Source organism: Crinia signifera, chromosome 7 (genome assembly GCF_055691185.1).
Source record: "Crinia signifera chromosome 7, ASM5569118v1, whole genome shotgun sequence".
Lineage (NCBI taxonomy): Eukaryota > Metazoa > Chordata > Amphibia > Anura > Myobatrachidae > Crinia > Crinia signifera.
Window position 1 is genome coordinate 29,917,758 of NC_139223.1, and position 21,199 is coordinate 29,938,956.

The window sequence follows — 21,199 nt, forward strand, 5'->3', positions numbered from 1 at the left end:
CTAGATTGGGTTTATATTCGATTCTTAGCAGCAGTTATGTGGTAAAGGGCAGGATTTGCTTCTGTTTGTACACATTCTATGATTGGCAGCCACCAGCACTGGTTTTGCTCATAAATAATTAACCATTAATAATTTGAGTTGGTCCTAGACCACCAAGCCGCGGCACCCCTGCATGTGTCCCGAGGCACCCCAGGGAGCCACGGCACACAGTTTGGGAACCACTGCCGTAACCCAACGGTGCTGATGTGCAGAGCAATGCATGCTCCCTGTATGCGGAGATGAGTGCGCGCTAAGCACCTGTCAGAGACGGCTGATTGCTGAGCAGACTATGGACGTCCTTGTCCTCTATACTCCCCAGTTTGTGCGCACATTCAATATAATCTTATCTCCTGTGTTCCTTCATTAGATGTGAGGCAGGAGACGCCCCGTCCTGATGCTTACACTCATTTCAACCCTCGTTTCAAAGACCCCTGCTTGGCAAAGGTAAGAAGCTCACAGTGGGGCAGATGTATTACGCCTGGTGCAGGGATAAAGTGGAGACAGAGTAGGAGGTGGTAATGCACCAGCTAATCAGCTAAGTTTGAAAAATGACAGGCGTTGATTGGCTGGTGAATTGATGTCATTGCACCTTGTGTATTGTACAGGGAATGTGCCCACCTCCGCCCGGCCAGGAAATGTTGCAGCTGAAAGCAGTCATTGGGTACAATGGTAACGGCAGAGGGAACATGGCGTGGAACCCAGATACAGGTACATGATATATACATAGCCTCGGCTCCACATGTCTTATACTGTACGCTGCAGCCACTGTGTGACAGTGTATATGAAAGGCTGCGTTACTGGGATATACTGTATAATATGCATGCTTCCTGTTACTGCCCCATGGCAGAGAGACGTGCGCCACACTCACTGACTGACAGCTTGCTGGACTTGCAATGCAGAAATGCTCCATGGTTGCTCCATACACCTGGGCTGTGCTTCTCCAATCCAGTCCTCAGGACAAACTGACAGTACATGTTTTCCATATATCCATGTCGAGGCACAGGTGTATTCATTGCTGACTGACACATTTTATAAGATCCACAGGTGGTGCTGATTATTTTACTTGCGATTCTGTGAGACCTGGCCAACATGCACTGCTAGTGTGTCCCGAGGCTTTGCAAAGACACTCACTAGTTTAAGCATAGTGATGTCACAGTAGCTCAAATGACTGCAGTCTCCTCTTTTTTAAATTAAAATTTCTGCTTTCTTTCCACCGTGGCATGCTGAGCTTTGACATTTCATATGTAGAGGCAGCTTTGGGAATATTGCCATGGTCCTATGTCCCCCATGAGAGAGAAAATGGGATCCTTATATTGTATCCTTCTCCGAACCCATTGGGGAACACCGAGTGCCCATCCAGTTTTGCTCTAGTTAAAAGTACACTAACATTTTAACCCCTTTGAGTGAATTTGTCAACATCGTGGGAAATTTGCCAAGCGCACATTTGTATCCATCATAATGACCGGTAATGTTACCTTATACAGGAAATTTCAGGCCTTATTTTGGTTCACTCTTTCTGACAAAATCCTTCTTAGATGGACAAAACCATGTGCACTGCAGGGGGGCAGATGTAAAATGTGCAGAGAGAATTAGATTTGGGTGAGTTATTTTGTTTCCTTGCAGGGTAAATACTGACTGCTTTATTTTTACACTGCAATATAGATCTCACTTTGAAGTAAAACCCCACCCAAATCTAATTCTCTCTGCACAAGTAACATCTGCCCCACCTGCAGTGCATATGGTTTTGTCCATCTAAGAAGGATTTTGTCAGAGAGTGAACCAAAATAAGGCCCATAATCTTTTTTTACACCACATTTTTATTTGCATTTATATAACAAATGAGAGCGACGCTGGCATTATTAGCGGATATATTGCACATCTCTCACAGAGATAGAATCTGATTGGTTGCTACGGGCAACATTCCATCTTCAATAGAACTCCCATCTTAGTAAATTTACTACCCCTCCGTGTCCCATTCAGAGAAAAGGATATGATGCAAGAATAACATTTCCATTGTGATGCTGTCCTAAGAATATGGAGGGGTCCGACTGTCCGTAGGGGTGCGAGGGTGTGATCATTGTTAATGGCGGTGATAGGACGTGAATGGGATTGTCAGTGATTGCCGTGTACTGTGCAGGGTTCTTTGCGTACACGTGCGGCTGTGTGATTGTGGTGGAGGATCTGCATTCTGGGATGCAGCGACACTGGTTGGGACACCCCGAGGAGATCTCTACCCTGGCACTGACTCATGATGCCATGGTGAGTATGGCCCAACTGTTCCCTTCTTGTCATTTATGTGCATCAGTAAATCTCACAAGATTTCTTTCACACCATTATATTGCCTCACTCTTACTTCTATTGCCCCAACCAGCCCCGTTCTAGCCACATAACTCCCATTCTCTACTCCCTCCACTGACTTTACCTGGACAAATCATCTTCAAGATAAACCTACTGAGTTTCAAAGCCCAACATGAGCAAGGCCCGAGGTACCTGCAGCAGCTTCTGATCCCATACTGTCCCACCCGATTACTGCGATCTGTAGATGAAGGACTTTTAGCAGTATCTAGAATCTCCCATAATTCACCTGCTTTTCCTCTACCTCCCCCATGGCAGCCCTCACTCATGGGTTTCTCCCCTCTGGGTAGTGCCTTGGAAAGGAAGAAAAGACACCAGCCCCTATAGAAGGGCCCCTCCTCTTTCCTTCTGTGTCTTTTTTTCCTTTCCGGGTAAGTGCAAGTGAGGTGGCAGGTGGACACTGGCTTACCCTACATGGGGAAACGTCCCTGCCGCGGCCCAGGCCCCTTGCAGAGGATGTGGGATCCAGTCAAAGAGACCCGGTGGATCTGTTCATGAGGCCGCATGCGGACCCCCCTGGGGGCAGCTACAGGCGGTGGCGTCCGCAGGAGTGATTGCTATGGCGGCACGGGATAGCGACTGCCGCGTCACTACCTGGCCCGCGTGCGTCTGCACAGGGCGGACGTCGACGGCAGTGCGCGGCGCCGGCGAGTGACGCGCTTCCGCCGCGAGCGGAAGCGTACTTAGCCGGCGTCGGTATCTGAGCAGCGCTGTACTGGATAGTCAGCGTCTGGGGTCGCCAGCGTGTCTGAGGTCTTCAGTACAAGCCGGGTAAGGTGCCTATCGGGCAACTGGTTTTTGGCTCTTTTTTGCTGCGTTAACGCTGGAGGCTAATTAGTGTCGTGCATCAGGAGAGTTTTTTCTTGTTCTTAGCAGAGTATAGGTGCGCACTGCTGTCATGGAGGACGATGGTCGTGCTGTGAAAAAGTCAGGGTAAGCCACATTGTTTATGGGTGTCCACCTTAGCCTATACGCTTATATAAGTGATTATTATGGTTCTATTATAAATCAGAGACCAGACCTCATTTAGACAAATGTGCAGCCTGTGAGAAAGTGTTACCTGAGAAACACGTGGGCATCTTATGTGAAAGTTGTGAAGGTGGCCATACATCAGAAAGATATTGTACCCAATCATACAATCTCAATTGATTGTAAGATGGATTGTATGCAGATTGTGCGCACATCTTGTGTACACAAATCATACAATCAATCATCAGATGGATTGTATGACTGATTGTATAATGGATTGTATGCAGATTGTGTGCACATCTTGTATACACAATCATACAGCAGATGGATTGTATGACTGATTGTAAGATGGATTGTGTGTAGATTGTGTGTCCAAAAACCACCAAGGACTGCCGGGGATTTCAAGGGAAATTGTACACAATCATGAGCGCAATCGATCTTAAGATCGGTCTTTCTGATGTATGCCCAGCTTAAGGCCCCTCAACAGTTGCCGCCAGCACAAATGTCGAGTCTAGTGGAAATGCTGACAGCAGCGTTGGCAGAGAAATTTGTGGCCAAGGAGGATTTGGAGAAAAGGTCCACTAAAAGGAAACATGTCATCCTTAGTGAGGACTCAGATGATTCTGTCCATCAGTCAACTAGTGTGGTTATGCCGGAGTTTGACTTGGATCAGATAGAGGATATGCCCAGTCAGGATAAGTTAGAGACTGAGGTGAATCCGGATATGATTGATAATCTGCTGAACCTGATCTACAAATCTCTGAATATTGATGATCCACAGGAGGACTTGAGCCTCCAAGAAATGTTATTTAAGGATAAGAAACGTAAAGGTAAAGTGTTCCCTCTGTCCAATACTCTGAAAGAAGTAATTTCAGAAGAATGGAAACACCCAGACAAACGGGGGGTTATCTCAAACAGGATCAATAAGATGTATCCATTTGACAAAGAGCAGGTTTCCTCCTGGGAGGCAGCACTGAAAATAGATGCAGCAGTGGCAAGACTATCTAGAAAGACCACTTTGCCCCTAGAGGAGGCCAATATATTTAAAGACCCTATGGCAGGGGTTCCCAATCTTTTTTCATTCACGGCACCCTAGAGCATCAGAATTTTTTTCACGGCACCCTTAGGTCCCAAAAAAATTAACTAGATTGGGTTTATATTCGATTCTTAGCAGCAGTTATGTGGTAAAGGGCAGGATTTGCTTCTGTTTGTACACATTCTATGATTGGCAGCCACCAGCACTGGTTTTGCTCATAAATAATTAACCATTAATAATTTGAGTTGGTCCTAGACCACCAAGCCGCGGCACCCCTGCATGTGTCCCGAGGCACCCCAAGGAGCCACGGCACACAGTTTGGGAACCACTGCCCTATGGAGAGAAAAATCGAGTTGGGTCTTAGGAAGCTGCAGTTGGTGGCAGGTGCGGCGTTGAAACCAGCAGCGGCTATGGCTGTTACCTCCAGAGTACTGTGGGGCTGGTGCCAGCAGCTGGAGAGCGATTTACTGGATGGAATCAAAAGATCTGAGCTAGTCAGGATGGTGCAGGATGTGCAACTTGTGGTGGAGTTCGTGTGTGAGGCCTCATTGGACTCAGTGCGCCTAGCGGCGAGAGCTGGAGCAGCGGCAGCGGCCACTAGGAGAGCCTTCTGGCTAAAGCCTTGGGCAGCAGAAGTGCAGTCTAAAAACAGACTACTTTCCATGCCCTTTCAGGGTGATTACCTTTTTGGCAAACAATTGGATGACTTCGTTTCTAAAATTTCTGGAGGTAAATCCGTGTGGTTACCTCAGGATAATGTAGCTAAGAAGACTCCCCCGCCAAGGTTTAATAGATACCAGCAGCAAGAATTTAGGGAATCAAGGGCTTATAGGCCTGGGAGACCGTACAGAAGGGGATCATGGATTTCCAGGGCCAATTTTCGTGGCCAAGGGAACAAGGAGAGTAGATTCTCTTCTAAAAAAGACTCCCAATGACGCCAACCCACAAGGGGTAGGAGCCAGGCTGCTGAAGTTTCAAAGCGCTTGGCAGAGATCCACTTCAGACGAGTGGGTTCTAGAAGTGGTTCGTTCGGGCTACAAAATAGACTTTGTGAAAAAACCAGGGGAACTCCTGGTGAAGTCCCCTATTCCAGAAGACATGGAAGAAAGGGGAGCATTATTGTCCAGTCTAAAATAAATGCTAGATCAAAATGTGGTCAGCATAGTGACAAAGTCACAAGAGTTTCGGGGATGGTTTTCCCGATTCTTCGTGGTGAGGAAGGCCGCGGGCGGTTTTCGAACCATCTTAGATCTGCGCAGGTTTAACAAGTTTATAAGAATAAAATCTTTCAGGATGGAATCAATAAAGTCTATCATTGCGGACCTAAATCAAGACGACTTCATGTCCTCGATAGACCTCAAGGACGCTTATCTACATGTTCCAATTTTCGAAGGGCATCGGAAATTCCTGAGGTTCCGGGTCCAAGGGGTCACTTATCAGTTCAACGCGCTCCCTTTTGGCCTGGCAACTTTTCCCAGGACTTTTACAAAAATACTAGTGGTAGTAATCGCCTGGCTGAGACGAAGAGGAATAAGACTATATCCCTACCTGGACGACATCCTGATCGTGGCAGAATCAGAGGCTCAGCTGGTATTGCATACGGCAGAGGTAGTGGAATGCCTAAGGACAATGGATGGTTAATAAACGAGAAAAAGAGTCGTCTTGTTCCAACACGAGAAATACAGTATCTGGGCGTGATCATAAATACCCAGAACCTGAATGTGTCCTTAACAATAGCCAGAAGAGAGAAACTGCTCAAGAAAATAATATGGATGCTGAAGAGAACGATGGTATCCTCTCGAGACTGCATGGAAACTTTGGGCCTCATGTCGGCAGCGCTAGAAACGATCCCATGGTCTTGTTTTCACATGAGAAAGCTTCAAACATGCTTTTTAATGCAGTGGGACAAAAACAGCAGGGGACTAAATCATCGAATAACTGTCAAAAGCGGCGAAAAAAGATTTGGACTGGTGGTCAGACGCGGAACGTCTGGCAACAGGGAGAAGTTTTGCAATAGAAAAACAAATAGTAATTACTACAGACGCCAGTCAGTACGGCTGGGGGGCAACATGTGCCAGCCAGGTGGCTCAAGGACGTTGGTCAACAGAATGGCAAACAGCCCATTCCAATCTGAGAGAGATAGAAGCAGTATATCGGGCTTGCGTTCACTTCCAAAGCCTAATACGAGGCAGGGAATTGATTATAAGATTCGACAACCAGGCGGTGGTGTCTTTTATATAAACCACCAGGGGGGCACAAGGAGCAGGGCTCTGTTAGAAGAGACATCCAAGCTATTCGAGTGGGCAGAAGCTCGCGTGGTAAATATCTCAGCAGTGTTCCTCGCGGGGAAGGACAATGTGGTCGCGCATCAGCTAAGCAGAGAAGATTGTCTACCGGGAGAATGGTCTCTCAACAGTATAGTGTTCGACTTGTTGGTAAAGAAGTGGGGTGTACCTCAAGTAGACTTGATGGCGACAGAAAGAAACAGAGTACTTTTCAAGATTTCGGGACCCTCAGGCGGCTCAAGTAGATGCTCTGACAGCTGTGTGGAACATGGAAATGGCTTATGTGTTTCCTCCAATTCCCATAATCCCAAGACTACTGAAGAAGATCCAGAGAGAGAATGTGAAAGTCATAGCAGTGTTACCACATTGGCCAAGGAGGGCGTGGTTCAGTACAGTATGCAGGCTGGCAGTGGACAAACCATGGAGGTTGCCATCGACTCAGGATCTGCTGTCGCAGGGACGAGTGACAAGGGCGCAGCCCCCGTCCTGGAACCTGACGGCTTGGTTGCTGAGACCAAGGCGCTAACAGCAAAGGGGTTTGACAAGGAGGTCATTGTGACGCTACTTAAAGCCAGAAAAAGCTCCACAGTAAAGACATATTACAGAATATGGAAAAGATATGTGTATTGGTCAAAAAGTGAGCATAAGGATCCGAAGACTGTAGCCACGATATTGAGCTTCCTACAACAGGGTCTCCAGATGGGTCTCTCGGTGAGTACCTTGAAGGTACAAGTATCAGCGCTTGCTTCCATGTTAGACTGGGATGTGGCAAACAACAGAGACGTACGCAGGTTTATGCAAGCAGTAAAAAGGCTGAAACCAAGAATTAGAAGTCCATTACCACCCTGGGACTTAAATTTAGTACTAGGGGTGCTCATGGAAGCGCCATTTAAACCTATGCATGAAGTATCACTGAAATTGTTATCATGGAAAGTCCTATTTTTGGTAGCAATAACGTCGGCCCGTAGAGTTTCAGAGTTACAGGCATTGTGGGTAGATGAGCCCTATCTAAACTTCTACGAAGATAAGGTAACCTTAAGGACGAACCCGTTGTTTGTCCCAAAAGTAGCATCGGAATTCCACATAAACCAAGAAATTGTACTCCCGTCCTTCTGTTCCAATCCATCCAATAGTAAGGAGGAACGTTTGCATACATTGGATGTCGTCAGGGCCCTAACTATTTACAAACAAAGAACTGCAGAATTTCGCCAAGCCAAAAATCTGTTCATACTAACAGTAGGAAATAAAAGAGGACAAATGGCGTCCAAACAGACTTTGTCAAGATGGATCAGAGAGTGCATCCTGAAGGCATACCAAATAAGGCGGAAGGAGCCGCCAGAAGGGCTTAGGGCTCACTCCACAAGATCGGTGGCCGCATCCTGGGCGGAGAAGGAATCCGTCTCGGTCTTAGAATTGTGTAAGGCAGCAGGATGGTCATCGGTCCATACCTTCACGAGGCATTACAGAGTTGATGTATTGTCATCATCAGACGCCAAGTTTGGGAGAAGAATCCTTAGCACGGCAGTATTGTGGAAAAAAAAAAGAATATTTTCTTTTGTTGTTATAGCCGAGCTGGCTTATGTTTCTGTTTACGTGAGTATTACCCCCCTCTGGATTTATGTACTGCTTGGGTATGACCCATGAGTGAGGGCTGCCATGGGGGAGGTAGAGGAAACACCGGGTTATTACCTGGTAATGGGTTTTCCTCTACTCCACCATGGCAGCATATATTCCCGACCCTCACTCGTTTTTAATGTGTTGTGTACTAATCTGTTATGTTTTTAAGCTGGAGAATGCAAAGACACAGAAGGAAGGAGGAGGGGCCCTTTTATAGGGGCTGGTGTCTTTTCTTCCTTTCCAAGGCACTACCCAGAGGGGAGAAACCCATGAGTGAGGGCTGCCATGGTGGAGTAGAGGAAAACCCATTACCAGGTAATAACCCGGTGTTTAGCCATGTGGCTCTGACTCTATGGAACTCACTTCCCCGCACAGTTAGAGAGGCCCCCACTCTAGATCCTTTCACAAAACAGATTCAAGACTTTCCTGTTTACTCAAGCATTTACTTAATTCCCTTAAGAATCTCCATGCTCTCTAGAGTTTATGAAAATATTTTCTGAACTTTATTGTTCCTGTACTGTACTACATTCATTCGATCTGTTAAGTGCCTTGAGCCCCATTGGAGAAAGAGCTCTATATAAATAACATTATTATTATGTTCCGAGCACTGTAGCCTTGTGTATTATTTCTGCCTAGATTCTGGCGTCCTCATCGGGCTCGGGAGATGGGTGTTCTCTGTGCCAGATTAGAATCTGGGACACACAAGAAGGCGTCTGTAAGAAAATCCTGCAGTATCACCAGGCGGAGGTGCAGGCCATGAGCTTCTCCCGGGATGACCGGCTTCTCGTCACTGTCGGTCAGTATGCAGCTCATCGGAGATTAGTCATTGGTCATCCAGCTGTCACATGTTTCTTAATGGGTGCACACAAGGTGCGATTGCCTTGCTATTCGATCCCGATCCCATCTGGATCGACTCGCACAGCAAGGCAATCACATTGGATTTGGACTATATCGGACAGATCTGTACTATATAGGTTTGCCTGCACAGGTTATTTTTCTATTTGATATCGATGTCGCGGGGCCGCACATCGGAATCGCATGTGTTTTGATTTCCGTTCGATTACGATTCGGTTTTGCTTATATAAGCAGAATAAAATCGAAAAATAGACCACATGGAACCGTGTGTATGAGGCATTACGTTCTTACTGAACCATAAGTACTATATATATTGTTTAGACTCCCACCATTGTCAGCACTAAAACTGCGGAAGGGAAGATGGCGTTTATTCTCTGTGATCTGGATCCGCAGCATTTCCTGAAATCTACTATTGACCTCTGGGTTCCATATAAATGTGACAGGCCGGCATTACCGCCACATGGATGTTTTTGTTCAGCGTACTAGATTTATACGCCAAACACACTCGCAGTTCTGATTGACTTTTATTACCGAAGGGGGGGAGGAATCTTCCGATCAGGTGGCGCTGACCTGGTCACTAGGCTGTGAGGGAACCCAGCCTAGCGATCAGATTTGAATTAGGCCTTTAATGGTTGCTCTTTCGCCTTTTATTTGAAGTCCCTTCAAATAAACATACATGCAATAAAATAAAATGACTTTCCCTCCTTTGTTTCTGGCCGGTCCATCAATGGCGGTGGCGGTCTGGGCAGCATTTGTTGGCACTTGGTGGAGTTCTCCCGTAAATCAGTGTTTTTGTCTGGCAGGAGATTTCCGGGATGGGAAGCTTGCACTGTGGAGCACCAGGACCTACGAGCTGTTGGCCAGTAGTAAGATGATCCAGCCTGTGCACGCCGTCGCCTTTAACCCGACACATGCCAATTCTTTGGCTTGTGTGGGCACCGCTGCTGTAAATTTCTGTCGCCTAGAGGAAAATGGGACATCATCTCAGCTGAAGGTAAGCAAGCTTTCCCATTGGACAGCAAAAGCTACAGAATATGTGATTGGTGAAGTCCTGCTGTCTACTCTAGTAAGGGCCTCTGTAATGAACTCTCTTACTTGTGTCTGCTCACTGTGGAACTGGGAGATCGTGTCGGTCCCAAGTGTAGCCACAGACCCATTGATGCATCCATGTCCCCCTCCCTGTCTTATCTCAGTTATACAGAGCCGCGGTACCGGATGAGGTTGGTTCAGCAGAACTGACGTCCCTCACCTATAACCCCACCTCTCTGCTGTATACGGGCTGCAGCACAGGGCAGGTGTGCGTGTGGGATGCCCAGACTCACCGATGCTTTATGACGTGGGAAGCGGACCAGGGGGAGATCGGTGAGTGCCAGCTCCTTCAGCTGTCCGGCAAGAACTGAGTTCATTTCACAACAGGATAATTATTTTATTTCTATCTGCCCCAAGGTGTTCTGCTGTGCAGAGGCAACAGGCTGGTGACTGGTAGTAACACTCGCAGGATAAGGCTGTGGTCCGTGGCTGCCGTGCAGGAGCTGAGAGAGAAGGGGTCCGAGGCCAGGTACGGGAGTTAGGTTTATTGTGTGACTCCGACGCGCCACCAACCGCAGCGATGGAAGGCTTGGAGCATGCAGGACAGGGCAATGAACTGGATCTCTCTGTAGGAATTTACTGTGACTCTTAGGAGAGTAACTGCTGCCGCTATGTAATGGTGATGGGTGCACTTTGCACACCAGTGATCCCCCCCACGTGAATGGTACAATCTGCCGTGCTATACGCCTGGTTGCTTTGTGCGAGGAAATGTTTTTCATTATTTCTGGTTGGACTGTGATTTATTGCTTCTCCTCTGTAGCTCCTCGTCTGTCCTAATGGAACAAGAGATGACGCTAGATGGCGCCGTTGTCAGTGCGACCTTTGACGATGCCCTGGAGATGGGTATCGTGGGTACCACAGCTAGCACGTTATGGTACATCAACTGGGTGGAGAATAGCAGCATCCGACTCATCAGTGGTCATAGGAACAAGGTACAGACACATTATTCTGGGAGAGCAAATTCATCCATAGGGGCTCATTTATCAACCAGTGATCAGACTCATTGTGTTCCAGCCAATCAGCTCCTAACTGTTATGTGGTTGAAAAATTACATTTGTGAGCTGATTGGCTGGAGCCCCATTTATGATACGCACGGTGTTCTGTACACAGCGGGTTTTATCACTCGTTGATAAATGGCCCCATAGTTTGGTAACTACTTGGTCCCTTCTTAGAACAGAGAATTTTCTGTCTCTGTAGGTGACGGATTTGGTGGTGGGTCCGGGGGAGACGCACTGTGCGACATGCGGGGAAGATGGCAGCGTCCGGGTCTGGTCCCTCCATAGCTGCGAGCTGCTTCTTCAGTTCCAAGTCCTCAACCAGGTACCACCAGCCCCATTGTACATCTCCTGCTCGGGGATCTGCCGTGCCCGGTGTAAGGTTACTGCTATTACAGCATGGTATACTCCTTATGCCACAGAGCTGCTTGTGTCTGGACTGGAGCCGCCATGCCAGCACCGGGCAGAGGATCGCCGCCGGTTACAGCGATGGGACAATCCGTATCTTCAGTGTGTCTAAGACGGAGATGGAGATGAAGATTCATCCTCACCCTTGTGCCGTGACTGCCATTGCCTTCTCCCGGACTGGTTAGTGACTGCTGGGCCCATCCACGTGTCTCTGGCTATGGTTCTTGTGTCAGTGACAGCCATACTTTTATACAGGTGACGTACTGCTGTCCGGCGGGAAGGATGGACTGATGGCCATCAGCAGCCCGCGTACAGGAATGACTATCCGGATACTGAGTGACCACAAGGGTTCCCCCATCACCACCATCCAGTGCTCACCTAGAAAGGTACCAAGTGGGCTGTCAGACTGCAACCTGTACTGTGTTTGCACCCTTGTATTACCTGAAGCACATCTCAGATGTTACAGCTAGGGGGCGATGGAATATGACAGTTACTTATGTTTCTGTCTTTTAAAGCCGGATGAACTAGGCCTGCAGGGAGGAGAGATCTGGTTGGCAGCCAGTTTGGACAGGCGTGTAAGTGTCTGGGCCTCTGATTGGCTAAAAGACAAGTGCGAACTCTTGGATTGGTTGAGTTTCCCAGCTCCAGACAGTGAAAAGGTGAGTGGTGAGACTGCGGCTGGAGACCGCATTGCATGGTATATATACACCTGGTGCAGTTACACATGTACGATCAGGCTGCTGTATTATACACATGGCCTGTAGCGTTACGTGCTGATGTCACGCAAGTCGCCTGTACGTCTCATTATCTGATACATGTTACTGTTTGTAGTCCTGAGTCCTTACATCTGATGCAGTTTCCTAAAGTTTGTTTTGTCACACAGGAAGCGGAGACCCCCATTCCCACCCTGGCAGCGTTTTGCCCGTGGCAGCTGGGCACGGTGGTGTACACAGGATTTGGAATACAGAAGGAGGTTCTGTTCTATAGCCTGGCACAGAAGCAGGTACTGCTATACTGGGATGGCATCGGCTGTTTCTCGTAACTCTGCCTCCGTTCTCCCAGCTCCTGCCCTCCGCTACTCCTGTAGTCTCATGCTTTCATCCCTGTTCTTCCTCCAGGTGTTCCTGAAAACTTGTCATGCTGTATCTGTTCTTGTAGCCTTTGCCAGCTGACCAGTCAGCGATTTAGCCAGGGTATTAACTATGCCCGGGCCTAGACTGAAAAACCTAACTAGAAGTAATGAAAGGTGCTCTCATGCTGAGACTTGTAGTGCCACACACGGAAGCACATTACTAATTAGATATGTAATCATTTAGCAAGTCCCTGCATTTTCTGGTGTGTGAAGGAGGCGGGCAGGCGGCAAGTACTTGCCCTGGTTGCTGGTCCTTGGTGCAGGCCGGGGATCCACACAGGCGGCGGGCGCAGATGACGCAGCTGTCTGGCGGCAGTGAGGGTGCCAGAGAGCTGCATCATCCTCATCCGTCGCTGTCATGTCATTTGCGCCCGCCGCCAGTGTGGATCCCCGGCCTGACAGCACATAGAGGACCTGCAACGTGGGTAAGTACCCCCTAGCCCTTTTGCCGGGATTTTGGCTGGTGTGAAAGGGGTATAAGTGGGAGCAGTTACTGTGGTAGGTAAGGGAGTGTTAGATCAGTGGCAGCAGTTACTGTGGTAGGTTAGGGAGTGTTAGAGCAGTTGCTGTGGTAGGTTAGAGAGTGTCAGATCAGTGGCAGCTGTTACTGTGGTAGGTTAGGGAGTGTTAGATCAGTGGCAGCAGTTACTGTGGTAGGTTAGGGACGGTTAGATCAGTGGCAGCAGTTTCTGTGGTAGGTTAGGGAGTATTAGATAAGTGGGAGCAGTTACTGTGGTAGGTTAGGGAGTGTTAGATCAGTGGCAGCAGTTACTGTGGTAGGTTAGGGAGTGTTAGATCAGTGGCAGCAGTTACTGTGGTATGTTAGGGCGTGTTAGATCAGTGGCAGAAGTTACTGTGGCAGGTTAGGGAGTGCCAGATCAGTGGCAGCAGTTACTGTGGTAGGCTAGGGAGGGTTAGATCAGTGTCAGCAGTTACTGTGGTAGGTTAGGGAGTGTTAGATAAGTGGGAGCAGTTACTGTGGTAGGTTAGGGAGGGCTAGATCAGTGGCAGCAGTTACTGTGGTAGGTTAGGGAGTGTTAGATAAGTGGGAGCAGTTACTGTGGTAGGTTACGGAGGGCTAGATCAGTGGCAGCAGTTACTGTGGTAGGTTAGGTAGTGTTAGATCAGTGGCAGCAGTTACTGTGGTAGGTTAGGGAGTGTTAGATCAGTGGCAGCAGTTACTGTGGTAGGTTAGAGAGTGTTGTATCAGTGGCAGCAGTTACTGTGGTAGGTTAGGGAGTGTTAGATCAGTGGGAGCAGTTTCTGTGGTAGGTTAGGGAGTGTTAGATAAGTGGGAGCAGTTACTTTGGTAGGTTAGGGAGTGTTAGATCAGTGGAGGCAGTTACTGTGGTAGGTTAGGGAGTGTTAGATCAGTGGCAGCAGTTACTGTGGTAGGTTAGGGAGGGTTAGATCAGTGGCAGCAGTTACTGTGGTAGGTTAGGGAGGGTTAGATCAGTGGCAGCAGTTACTGTGGTAGGTTAGGGAGTGTTAGATCAGTGGGAGCAGTTACTGTGGTAGGTTAGGGATTGTTAGAACAGTGGGAGCAGTTTCTGTGGTAGGTTAGGGAGTGTTAGATAAGTGGGAGCAGTTACTGTGGTAGGTTAGGGAGGGTTAGATCAGTGACAGCAGTTACTGTGGTAGGTTTGGGAGGGTTAGATCAGTGGCAGCAGTTACTGTGGTAGGTTAGGGAGTGTTAGATAAGTGGCAGCAGTTACTGTGGTAGGTTAGGGAGTGTTAGATAAGTGGCAGCAGTTACTGTGGTAGGTTAGGGAGTGTTAGATAAGTGGGAGCAGTTACTGTGGTAGGTTAGGGAGGGTTAGATCAGTGGGAGCAGTTTCTGTGGTAGGTTAGGGAGTGTTAGATAAGTGGGAGCAGTTTCTGTGGTAGGTTAGGGAGGGTTAGATCAGTGGGAGCAGTTACTGTGGTAGGTTAGGGAGGGTTAGATCAGTGGGAGCAGTTCCTGTGGTAGGTTAGGGAGTGTTAGATCAGTGGCAGAAGTTACTGTGGTAGGTTAGGGAGTGTTAGATCAGTGTGAGCAGTTACTGTGGTGGGGGCTATAAAGTGCTACAATAAGTGTGTTACACTGTGATGCTCTGACCATTACAATTCTCATTAGATCTGTTGGGCGAGTGCACCTACTTTTCTTTCTATGGGTCTAGTTCCGACCTGATTGCAATGCTGCTTTCTTAGCAAATGGAGAAAACCATGCTGCACTGCAGGTGGGGCAGATGTAACATGCGCTTTTGTCTGTGCGGGTAAGACCATTAAGGTGTTGTGTGTCCTACTGTATATGGCCTCCTCTGCTGATCTCTCCGCATTGGCCAGGTGGGGGGGATTAACCAGTACACAGAGAAGCTGAGTGTGGGGTAGAACAGCGAGGGTGTCTCTGCCTGCTGTTAGATTACAAGGTACTCTTTACTTAGTTGGGCGCCCACGATCTCCATCGTGGGCGTCGTGGGTAAAGAAATCGCGGTGATCGCGGGCATCGCGGCCAGTACATTAACGGCCGCGACGCGATGCCCGCGATCACCGCGATTTCCCATAGGGTTCAATGTTAAATTTAGTGCTGCCCGCGATTTTACATTCAATGCTTCAATGGCCGCGATTTGGCCATAGGAATCAATGTTAAATGGGCTACAGAGCCCAAATAGGCACAATTAAAACTTAAATGTCCCCCCAAATTTGTTACGCCACCCCACGATCCACGCCAACCCGAAGCGTGGCGAGCGGCTGCGGTACGCGTCCTCCGACCTTTTCATACCCCCACTATCCACGTCGGCGTGGAGTTGAGAATAGAATAGTGTGGCGAGCGCAGCGAGCCACCGAGCCCGAAGCGTGGCGAGGGGACGCGGATACCTTCACAGGTAAACGTGGCCCTACGCGGGCTTCACAGGTATCCACGTCCCCTCGCGGGGCTCGCTGCGCTCGCCATGCTTCGGGCTCGGTGGCTCGCTGCGCTCGCCACACTATTCTATTCTCAACTCCACGCCGACGTGGATAGTGGGGGTATGAAAAGGTCGGAGGACGCGTCACGCCGCCCCTCGCGGGCTCGCTGCGCTCGTCACACTTCGGGTTGGCGTGGATCGTGGGGTGGCGTTACAAATTTGGGGGGACATTTAAGTGTTAATTGTGCCTATTTGGGCTCTGTAGCCCATTTAACATTGATTCCTATGGCCAAATCGCGGCCATTGAAGCATTGAATGTAAAATCGCGGGCAGCACTAAATTTAACATTGAACCCTATGGGAAATCGCGGTGATCGCGGGCATCGTGTCGCGGCCGTTAATGTACTGCCCGCGATGCCCGCGATCACCCCGATGGGCGCCCAACTAAGTAAAGAGTACCGATTACAAAAACAAATGGAGGAATAACCGAGCTACAACTGGGAGCGGAGGACATGTCAGGTTGCTGCACAGTTACCGCCTGGACTCTCTATGCCACTGACTCCTTTCCTGCTATTTTATACATATGTTTGTAATATTCACTACACAAAACAGCCAGTGGACATCCCCACCCTGACATTGCCTCTCTCTCTTCACATCTCTCTCCTACAGGTCCTGTTGAGTATCCCACTGTCGCATTTCGCCACATCTCTCTCCATGTCACCAGCAGCCTCACTCCTAGCCCTGGGCAGCAACGGTAAGTCCCCAGATATTAGTATTCAAGTTGGAATAAGCAGCCAAAATTACACCCCCCCCCCCTGTTGCTTCTGCCCGCCTCCCCATCACCTCCACTCTGTCAATCATGCGCCGGAGCTCCCCAGACCCCGGGGATTTTCGGGGGGACTCTGGAGCGCTCAGGAGTTCAGGCTCTCCAGCCGCCGCGAACATCCTCGAGTCTGCCGCCTGTGGTCACTGCTGTGACTGGCGGCGGTGGCAGGGGAGCTCATCCGGAGCGAAGGTGAGGCGGGGGCTCCTACGTTCTGTGGTAGGCTTTGCTGGGGCAGGACAAATTTGCCCTGGTAGGTTTGTCCTGCCCCAGCATAACCCACCACTCAAGGGGTTAATGTCTCTTCTAATGGATTCTAATGACAATGTAATTGCACAATAGATATCTTTTTGTCCCCATTAATTATTTGTCTAAAATAATTAATTAACACTGCTCCTCAGTGTTGTGTGCACCCGTGGCCACTAGATGGCGCCCAGCAGAACAAGTCCAGTGCTGCTCCGTTCGGTCATTTTGACGCGCGCCGATAACTATTTACTAGTTTATAATCAGATCAAATGTCGTCAGTGAGCAATTATTTTAGAAATCTCACAATATATTATAGTAAGGTCATTATAAGGGGGGTATTCCATGTGTAGGTCATGACCCTGTCCCGTCCTCGGTCAGCTCGACTGAGAACATGCAGGCGGGATTCAATGTCCCACCTGCCGGGGAGGGAGAAGGGGGCGTGGCCGGGAAGTGACGAGCTGCAGCCGACAGCTTGTGAGGTCGGGCTCGTTCTGCCGAGAAACCCTGCTCAATGCTGTCTGGAAAGACAGCATTGAATAGGGCCCGGCGACCATCTCCCCCATGGGCGATTGAAGACCCCCCTAAGACTTACTACAGGTTGTAGCAGGATGTTATCTGGACATTGAGGCTAATTCAGTCCTGATTGCACGGCTGTGAATTTGCAGAGGCCAGCGTTCAGTTACGCAGCTGCCCCTCTCGAGGGAAATCCCGACATGCAAATTAACCATGGAATGATTGTTACACTGGGAACCGAGGCTCAGAGTAACCAGGGACTTATTCAGCGGCTGCAATGGAGAAAGGGTTATCCGGCCTGGCGCTGGCGTCGCACACCCTCCCCTAGCCGGTTACCGCCCACAGACGCCTATTTCCTGTCAATCACCTTACGAACGGCTTGCGAATATATAAATGAGCAGGATTTGATTGCAGCGCGGCCGCGGGCATGCATACTACGGGCTGTACGTATGTGCAGTCTGTCACTGATTAGGTTCTTCAGGGGTTTATAAGCTGCTGTGTATTTGGGACGGGTGATGGGCGATACAGTCTGATGCTGCCCATAATTATACACGATTATCCTTATACGTCTAACATCAGCCAGCGCTATCACATAAGCCATTCAATGGATTACTTCCATTCTACACCTTTGGAGAGTGGTACCTTCATTTATAGTAAGGAAATTATCCAGGACATTCACCATCTACTAATAATTGCAAATTAGAATTGATTAATAAAGTGGCTCCAAAAAAGTGGCTCACCTTTCCCGTTTCAAGCTACTTCGTGCTCAAAATCCCCTAGTGTGTATGGGCGGACTATGAGCGGTGAGACTGGTAATCGCTGACAATCACCCTGGAAATCGCTGGGCCAGTGTGAAAATTGCCCAGTTTGTATGCACTAAGGCAAAGGTTCCCAAACTTTTTTGAATCACGGCACCCTAGAGTATCAGAATATTTTTCAGGGCAGCCCTAGGCCAAAGTTTGTCACCAAAAAAAAAAAAAAAAATTTAAATGAAATAAGTTGTGCTTAAATGCCATAATTAGGTCCAGTTATATGGTGAGGAACACGATTCACTTCTGTTTCACCACATATTTTATAATTGGAAGGCCCAAGCACTGATTTTGCCTGTTTCAGTGGCCATAAATAATTTGAATTGGTTCTGGGCCACCAACCTGGGGCACCCCTGCAAGTGCTCCGAGGCACCCCAGGGAGCCTAGGCGCACAGTTTGGGAACCACTGCACTAAGGGATTTATTGGCCAAAAACATTCATGGGCAAAAACGCTCAGTGTATGTACGCACCTTCAGGATGACATCACCCAGTGTGTGTACGCACCTTCAGGATGACATCACCCAGTGTGTGTGCGCGCACCTTCAGGATGACATCACCCAGTGTGTGTACGCACCTTCAGGATGACATCACCCAGTGTATGTACGCACCTTCAGGATGACATCACCCAGTGTGTGTACGCACCTTCAGGATGACATCACCCAGTGTGTGTGCGCACCTTCAGGATGACATCACCCAGTGTGTGTACGCACCTTCAGGATGACATCACCCAGTGTGTGTGCGCACCTTCAGGATGACATCACCCAGTGTGTGTGCGCACCTTCAGGATGACATCACCCAGTGTGTGTGTGCGCACCTTCAGGATGACATCACCCAGTGTGTGTGTGCGCACCTTCAGGATGACATCACCCAGTGTGTGTGTGCGCACCTTCAGGATGACATCACCCAGTGTGTGTGTGCGCACCTTCAGGATGACATCACCCAGTGTGTGTGCGCACCTTCAGGATGACATCACCCAGTGTGTGTACGCACCTTCAGGATGACCTATAAACACAATTTACTCCATTTAATATTTTATTTCTAAATTTCTCAATTACAAAATTTTGGGAACCACTGGATTAAAATGTGCATATAACCTAAATGTTGTATTGTGTCAATCCTAATCTCTAGCAAAAAAAATGATAAGAATCCATCTAATTAAAACTATTTATTAATGTACTATAGGAATAAGTTTTCTTAAATTTGTTTACACAATATTTCGCTTTTTATGCTCCTTGGTTTCCCGCCATGGTAACCTGCGTTACTTCTCCACAGAGCGACTCCTGCGCGTCATTGACTCGTCCACGGGCACACAACAAGACTTTTCAGCTCACGACGACTGCGTACATCTCTGCCGAGTATCTCCTTCAGGCAACCTTCTCTTCACCGCGTCCTATAACCAAGTGCTTGTCTGGGACATACAGAATTCATAATGCACCGTGTAACTCTGGGGGTCCTGTAGCTAATCCCACCACTGTCCGGACAGTCGCCCCAATTACTGCTCTCCAATACTAGGAGCTAGATAAGAAAGTGCCTTTTGTATATACACCTTGTAAATATTTGTCACCTTTGCCATAATGTAATGTTTTATTAGAATTTTTTAATTGAAATAAAAAAAACTAAAACGGTATAACGCAGGGGGGTTATGGGTCGGCATTGTGAAGGTCTACATACATTAAATCGACAATGGGAAGGTAGACCGTCAAACGGTCGACATTAGTTTTTTACAGTTTTTTTTTTTTTGTCCCGAATTTCAAAGAATATGGACATGACACCATATGAATGTGGAAAGGGTGTATTTGAGTCTCAGGTCCTGCGCTCCTTCTCAGGCAGCCTTCTTAGTTATCACTTGTTAGGTCTCCCTCAGACCTTGTATGGATACTTGGATGTGGGTAGGTGTGATAATTTTGACAGGCGCCCAGAATACAAGTAAAATTCAATTTATTGATAGGTAAATATTCAATGAAAAACAATCAATAAAAAACAATAAAATGTAGAAAAAAAAGGATATGGATGTTTATAATATAAAAAAAGGTAAAAATTCTTATTTCTTGTAGGAACAGATAAAGGTGAATTCTTACCCCTAGGGGTATTTGGAGCCAGCAAGGGATGGAATATGGCAGGGATGCAGTCCGGAAGTGCACCCTGCTGTGGCCCCAAATACCTAAGCACTGTGGTAGGTACACCTGGAATCCGTCAGTCCGTTAGTCACTTGTGCCGACGCGTTTCGAGCCTCTAGTGCTCTTCTTCCAAGGCAGTGTGACTACAATCTCCATAAGAAGGGTTTTTATGCCTGAAAAAGGCGGCAAAAATGTCCGTGACCGGAAGTGATCACCGCGACCGGAAGTGCGCGGCCGTGACTTCCGGTTTCGTATATGTATTTAGTTCCTATGAATTCTTATGAATGTACCGCGTCCCCTGGCATGAGTCACTGCCCTCGCCATGCTTCGGGCGCGGTGACTCGTTTCTCTGGGCACACTATTATATTCTCCCTCTACGCCCCAGTGGATGTAGGGTATGAAATAGCTCAAATAAACATGAAAAACCTCATGTTGACCTTTTCACTGCCGACCTTCCCATTGTTGACCTAATGCTTGTGTTGACCTTTAGTTGTTGATGTAATGTCGACCTAGCGATTGTATTCCCGCAGGAGCTACTGGAAGCTGCTTTTATGTTTTGTACATTTAAAAAAAAAAAAAATGTTGTTTAGTGATGTTTTTATTGCATTTTTGATAAATATTTGAACAGATGGATTTTTCACGTTTTTCTTCTCAGTAAGTTTTGGCGTTTGCGCGCTGTGCATTACTATTGTGTGTAAGACGCCGATCGCTACTGGCGTTCCAGGTTTGTGTGAAGGTTCCAGGTTTGTGTGAAGGGTCATATAGTGATAAAGGGGTTAGACAAATGCTTAGAAGAACAAGTATCCCGGGATATAACCATTAATTATAATGTACAGATGGAGCTCATCTCAGTATTTCTGGGAATCGCCGGCGGAGAGACGCTCAATCCGACAGGGATGCGTGGGCGTCTCACACGTACGCGCGTCCCCTGCATTTGGTGGTGGGCGGCAGAATCCCTGCCCGTCTCCGCTTCAGAGAGACAGGCAGGGTTAGGGGGAGCTGGGGGCAGCTGAAGTGGGCGTCGGAG

General features: G+C 48.2%; 1 protein-coding gene across 1 annotated transcript; it reads left to right on the forward strand.

The window, feature by feature from the left end:
* Window positions 1–11,004: 11,004 nt before the first annotated feature.
* On the forward strand, window positions 11,005–20,792 carry LOC146020003 (WD repeat-containing protein 90-like). The gene is made up of 6 exons (XM_083152739.1): window positions 11,005–11,177; window positions 11,443–12,034; window positions 12,164–12,307; window positions 12,532–12,651; window positions 16,334–16,418; window positions 19,328–20,792. Exons 2-6 carry the CDS (start codon window positions 11,939–11,941, stop codon window positions 19,483–19,485), a joined length of 603 nt encoding a protein of 200 aa, XP_083008865.1. The 5' UTR covers window positions 11,005–11,177; window positions 11,443–11,938; the 3' UTR covers window positions 19,486–20,792.
* Window positions 20,793–21,199: the final 407 nt, after the last annotated feature.